This window comes from Grammomys surdaster, unplaced genomic scaffold, assembly GCF_004785775.1.
Source record: "Grammomys surdaster isolate TR1022 unplaced genomic scaffold, NIH_TR_1.0 322, whole genome shotgun sequence".
Taxonomy (NCBI): Eukaryota; Metazoa; Chordata; class Mammalia; order Rodentia; family Muridae; genus Grammomys; species Grammomys surdaster.
Window position 1 is genome coordinate 436,009 of NW_021604741.1, and position 5,893 is coordinate 441,901.

The following is a 5,893-nucleotide window of genomic DNA, read 5'->3' on the forward strand; positions in this document are numbered from 1 at the left end:
CTCTGCCTCTGCCTCTGCCTCTGCCTCTGCCTCTGCCTCTGCCTCCTGCCTCCTGCCTCCTGCCTCCTGCCTCCTGCCTCCTCTGCCTCTGCCTCTGCCTCCTCTGCCTCTGCCTCTGCCTCTGCCTCTGCCTCTGCCTCTGCCTCTGCCTCTGCCTCTGCCTCTGCCTCTCTGCCTCTGCCTCTCTGCCTCTGCCTCTCTGCCTCTGCCTCTCTGCCTCTGCCTCTGCCTCTGCCTCTCTGCCTCTGCCTCTCTGCCTCTCTGCCTCTCTGCCTCTGCCTCCTCTGCCTCCTCTGCCTCCTCTGCCTCCTCTGCCTCCTCTGCCTCCTCTGCCTCCTCTGCCTCCTCTGCCTCTCCCTGCCTCTCCCTGCCTCTCTCTGCCTCCTGCCTCTCCTGCCCCTCCTGCCCCTCCTGCCCCTCCTGCCCCTCCTGCCCCTCCTGCCCCTCCTGCCCCTCCTGCCCCTCCTGCCTCTCCTGCCTCCTGCCTCCTGCCTCCTGCCTCTGCCTCCCAAGCGCTGAGATTAAAGGCCTGAGCCACCACTGCCCAGCTAACCTGGCTATCAATTTTAATGTTGACAATGTTAAGAAGATGCAATAATTTTAAAGCCAACACTTTACTCTGTAAAAGTTGGGAATATATGAAAGATTTCAATGAAATAAATAATTTAAAGTTTTCAAAAAAATCACCTCTTAAAAACAATTTGAGAAGCTGGAGAGCTGACTCAGCAGTTGAAAGCACTTGTTGCTTTTGTAGAGGATCCTGGTTTGGTTCTCAGCACCCACATGGCAGATCGTAACTATTTGATCTGACCGCTCTGACACAGTACACACACACTGCACAGGCAAGCAGGCAAGACACTCATACACAGAAGATAAAATACATCTTTTAAAATGTTTTTAATGACCTGAGAGAGTTAAAGAGATGGTTAAGAATGCTTGCTAGGTCAAATAAACCCTCCCTCTCCCCAGATGATTTTTGCTGGGGTATTTTTATCACAGCAACAGAGAGGTGACTAGAGGAAATAAATAATTTATTCATAAATAAGGGACTTAAATTTAAGGGAAAGTCCCTTCAGAAAATGGTTCCAAATACAGAATTTGAATGTATGCAAATCTTTCTACCCAGATCCTTTTCAAACACAACCGTCAGCCCCGGCCCCCCCCCCCCCGCGTGTTTACTGTACAGGCTGTAAAACAAGTCCTTCCTTGTTATCCTGAGCTACTGATTTGCCCACATAAAATGAAGTCGTTATTCAGTCATGCATCTTGGCAGCCAAGAGAGGAGTGGCATATCCTAAATAATTCAGGTGATTATCTTGAATATCGTGGAATTTATATAACGCTGGGTATTTTTATTTGGAATTATCATATTCATTATACCTAAGTTTAGAGGCATGGTGTTTGATTCTCTTTTTGTCAGATCTAGAGAGCCTGAAAGGACCTAATGCTTCCCCATTTGCTTTACCTGGCTCATGTGGAGATCACGTCCTAGGGGTAAGGAGACCACGCCCCACAGGTAAGAAGACCACACCCCAGGGGTAAGAAGACCACGCCCCAGGGGTGCTCTGGACCTCGGCTAAGGCCATGCAGCTACATGATGCTGTATCACAGCTGGAACTCCACCCTAGTAACCCTAATTTTCTTTCCACACCATCACGTGACTTGTAAGCCATAATAAGGTGTCCTCACATACAACACAAGTTTTCTGGAAAGGCCGGGCTGATATTAGAGCAATCTTAAGATCAACCAGTTCTCTATCAGGCTCTTCTGGTTCTAGGTTATGTCCCAGGGCTACAGGAGAGGCGGTGGACACACCGATGGAGTGAATGTCCTCTGCTTCCCAGGCAAAGCTCAGCAATCCCAAGCAGCAGCACTCAGTGGGAAGACCCTAAGCCAATGGTTCTCAACCTGTGGGTCGAGACCCCCTTTTGGGCGTTCTGTATCAGATATTCATATTATGATTCATAACAGTAACAAAATTACAGTTAAGAAGTAGCAACAAAATACTTTTATGGTTGTGTGGTCACCTCAACATGAGGAACTGTGTTAAAAGGTCACAGCACTAGGAAAGTTGAGAACCTGTGCACTAAACTGTCTTCAGTATGTCTACTACTAATTCTTGGTCATCCTGTCCTCAAAACATCAGGTTAAAATATCATGAATGTGTTCCTTTTACTCTTTTCCAGGTTCTGGCCCATCTTCTCAAGTCTTCTGAGTCCAGGCTCTGACACGTGTGCAGCACCTCCATGCAGTGAGGCAGGATAGCATTGTGATTAAGAACACTGGATTATGACAGAAATCTGGCACTGTTACCTGCTAGCTATAAGCCCTTCTCTTCCCTAGGCCTCAGTTTCCTCCTGATCCAAGGGCTGGAGAGATGGCTCAGTGCTTAACAGCTTGTTGCTCTTGCAGAGGATCTTGGTTCGATTCCCAGGATCCACATGGTGGTTCATAATCATCTATTAACTCCAGTTCCAGGGGATCCAGGGCCATCCCCTGACCTCCATAGGTACCAAGCACACTCCTGGTACACGGACATGGAAATGCAGGCAAAATGCTCACACATAAAATTTATAAAAATGAGTACATATTATTTGAAAATAAATACAGATTTAGGTGAGTTCATATATGTAAAGTGTTCAGTATACGGTCTGTATCATGGTACATACTCAACAAATCTTCTGCCTTTCACTGAGTCCCTAGAGTTACATATTACTCTAGAAGCTGTGACTCTGTGAAGGTGTGTTTACTCACAGATACCTGGTGCTTCTAACAACACCTACCACAAAGACTCCTAAATGCTGAATAAAGTCAACAAAGCCACCTCAGTGTTCTATCTATCTATCTATCCATCCATCTTTCTATCTATCTGTCTATCTATCTATCTATCTATCTATCTATCTATCTATCTCTCAATCTCTAGACTATTACTGGGAAGTACGCTGTCACATGTGGATGTTCACATGTTAGAAACACTCCAAAGACTCTATTATTGGCTGGTTATGATAACACTTGGGAGACTGACATGGGCAGCTCTCTCTGAGTTCAAGATTAACCCAGTCTACATAGTGAGTTCTAGGCCAGTCAGAGCTATATGGTTAGACTATGTCTTTATAAAAAGGAAGGAAGGAAGGAAGGAAGGAAGGAAGGAAGGAAGGAAGGAAGGAAGGAAGGAAGGAAAGGGGAGGAGGGAGGGAGGGAGGGAGGAGAAGAGAAGAGAGAAGAGAGAAGAGAGAGAAGAGAAGAGAAGAGAAGAGAAGAGAAGAGAAGAGAAGAGAAGAGAAGAGAAGAGAAGAGAAGAGAAGAGAAGAGAAGAGAAGAGAAGAGAAGAACCAGGCAGTGGTGGCACATGCCTTTAATCCCAGCACTTAGGAAGCAGAGGTAGGAGAATCTCTGAGTTTTGGACCAGCCTGGTCCACAGATAGAGACCCTGTCTCAAAGACAAAACAAAAACAAACAAACAAACAAACAAACAAGAAAAAAGGAAGCTTCCTCACTGGGCTGGGGAAATGGCTTGGTGGGTGAAGCACTCTTATCCAAGTGTGAAGACCTAAGTTCAAATCCCAAGATCATGTAAAGCCAAGTGGTTGGGCCATGTGCCTATATCCCAGTGTAATCACAGGAAATAGGAGGCAGAGAGGGGAGAATCTGGAGGCTCTCAGGCCACCTAGCATCTCAAATACAGATGTAAAACAAGAAATTCTGTCTCAAAAGAAGGTAGCAGGTAAGGACCACCACCAATGTTATCCTCTGACCACACACACACACACACACACACACACACACACACACACACATAAATTCCCCACTGTTTTACCTTCATATCAATGTCAATTTGAGCTCTGTGAGCTGTCCCAACTGCAGGAATTCAGAAGATCCGAAGCAAGAAAGGTAGACAATGAAGTTTCTAAAAGAGAAAACAGAGCGGTAAGAAAACCAAGCAGAGCCTGGTACAGCCTGTCAAACATTTCCTCAATATCTGTGCGCTGCACAAGACCCAGAGGAAATTCAACTCTTACAAAACACCTTTGCCCCTGGGGGCTCAGCCAGTGGGGTGTGCTTCACAGTGCTCTGTATCAACAGCGCCACCCAGAAAGGGCAAGCTCCCGCTCTCTGGGGAATCACAAAATTGCCGCTCGAAGAAGCCTTTACACGTGGGTAGCCCAGCAGCGAGTATTGTCTTAAGCAGAAGAAGCAGACATTCAAATACATGAGTGAGAGAAGCTGGCAATATCAGGGCGGGGAAAGTGTAGGAATAGATTATCTAAACCTTTTGTCCAACCTTTTGACATCCCGGCAGGATATCGGCTACAAAGCTCCGCCTTAAGAATCATGCAGCTGAGTTCCAAAAAACTAAGTAAAATGCACACACAAAAGTCTCAGGGGTTTGTTGTTGTTGTTGTTACTTTTTATTTTATGTGTATGAATGTTATGCCTTCACTATGTTTGTATACCACACGTTTGTGTGGTGCCCACCACTGGAGGCCAGAAAGGACACAGGATCACCTGGAACTGGCGTTGCAGATGGTTTTGAGCTGACATATTAGTGTCTGGAATTAAACTTGGGTCCTGTGGGAGAACAGCAATGCTCTTAGCTGCTGGACCATCTCCTTCAGTCCCACACGCCCAAGTCTTGTAACATCTTACGTAACAAAGTTCACTGGCAGTCACAGCTTGTATTTCATCTACCAAGAAGGACTACTAGCCATCACTGCTGCCAAAAGAAACAGTCCCATGCAATCCACTCCAAATTGACCTCCGTCTCCTCCCTCACTATTCCCCACACACTCAGGCCACAGAAACCCACATGCCTTTCCTGCCGATGCTGTAACAGATGCTGTCAGGTGTGGTGTTGCACACTTGAAAGCCCAGCACATGGGGCAGAGGAGAGGCGGGAGGTCTGAGGTTAAGACTGAGATGTGTAGGTCTCTGTAGAGTCTCAGGCCTGCTAGAACCATAAAGTGAGACCAAAGTTAAAATAAATAAGTAAAAAAGGAAAGGCACAGCAAGGAACCCACAGGTCAACTTGGTCCTGTCTGGTGGTGTGTCTGGGGACCGTGCTAGCCCTACCAGGACATCCAGTATTACGTTTCTGACAAACTGTACTTGGGGGTGGAGGCCCATTGCTAATTTCTTTTCTTCCCCCATTCTTTCTTGAGCTCTTCATACAAACCAGAATGAAATCTGGTCCTTGCCCCAGAGCAAGCTTATTACTTCTGCACCACTGAAACAAAGCTGTGCTAAGAAGCACTGTGGCTACTTGTAAGCAGACCTTGTGATACTGTATTCAGTGAACTGACTCCTGACACTAGAGAAGACAGCATCTTCAACAAATGCTGCTTGGTCAAACGGGGGCGGAGGGCCCCATGTAGAAGAGCACAAATGTATCCATAGCCACCGCCCTACATAAAACTCCACATCAATCAAGGACCTTAACATAAGACCAGATACCCTGAACCTGGGAAAAGAAAACGGGAGGGACCGCCCTGAACTCACTGGCACAGGGAAGGACTTTCTGAACAGGACACCAATAGCACAGTCACTAAGACTAATACCTTATTAACTTATCAAGAGGACCTCATGAAGCTGAAAAAGCTTCTTATGGCAAAGGACACTGTCATTCAGACAAAGCAGCAGCCTACAGAGTGATAAAAGATCTTTACCAATTATATACATCTGATAGAGGGTTAGCATTTAGAATATATAAAGAACTAAAAAAGAAAAAAACTCAAAACCAGCAACACTGAACATCAAGAAAATAACCCAATTTAATTAAATATGAGGCACAGAGTTCTCAAGGGTGAACCACGAACGACTGAGAGAATGTTCAACATCCTTAGTCATCAGGGAAATGCAAATAAAAAATAGTTTGAGATTTTATCTTACATCCGTC

At 45.9% G+C, this 5,893-nt stretch overlaps 1 protein-coding gene across 1 annotated transcript in view; it reads right to left on the bottom strand.

Annotated features, from left to right (window-relative positions):
• Txnrd1 (thioredoxin reductase 1) overlaps positions 1–3,961 on the bottom strand; it is a 79,986-nt gene extending 76,025 nt beyond the window's left edge. The window contains exon 1 of the mRNA XM_028778068.1: positions 3,818–3,961. Coding sequence (XP_028633901.1) covers positions 3,818–3,823 — 6 coding nt within the window. The 5' untranslated portion in view covers positions 3,824–3,961. The remainder of the gene's footprint in view (positions 1–3,817) is intronic.
• Between the last annotated feature and the right edge of the window lie 1,932 nt (positions 3,962–5,893).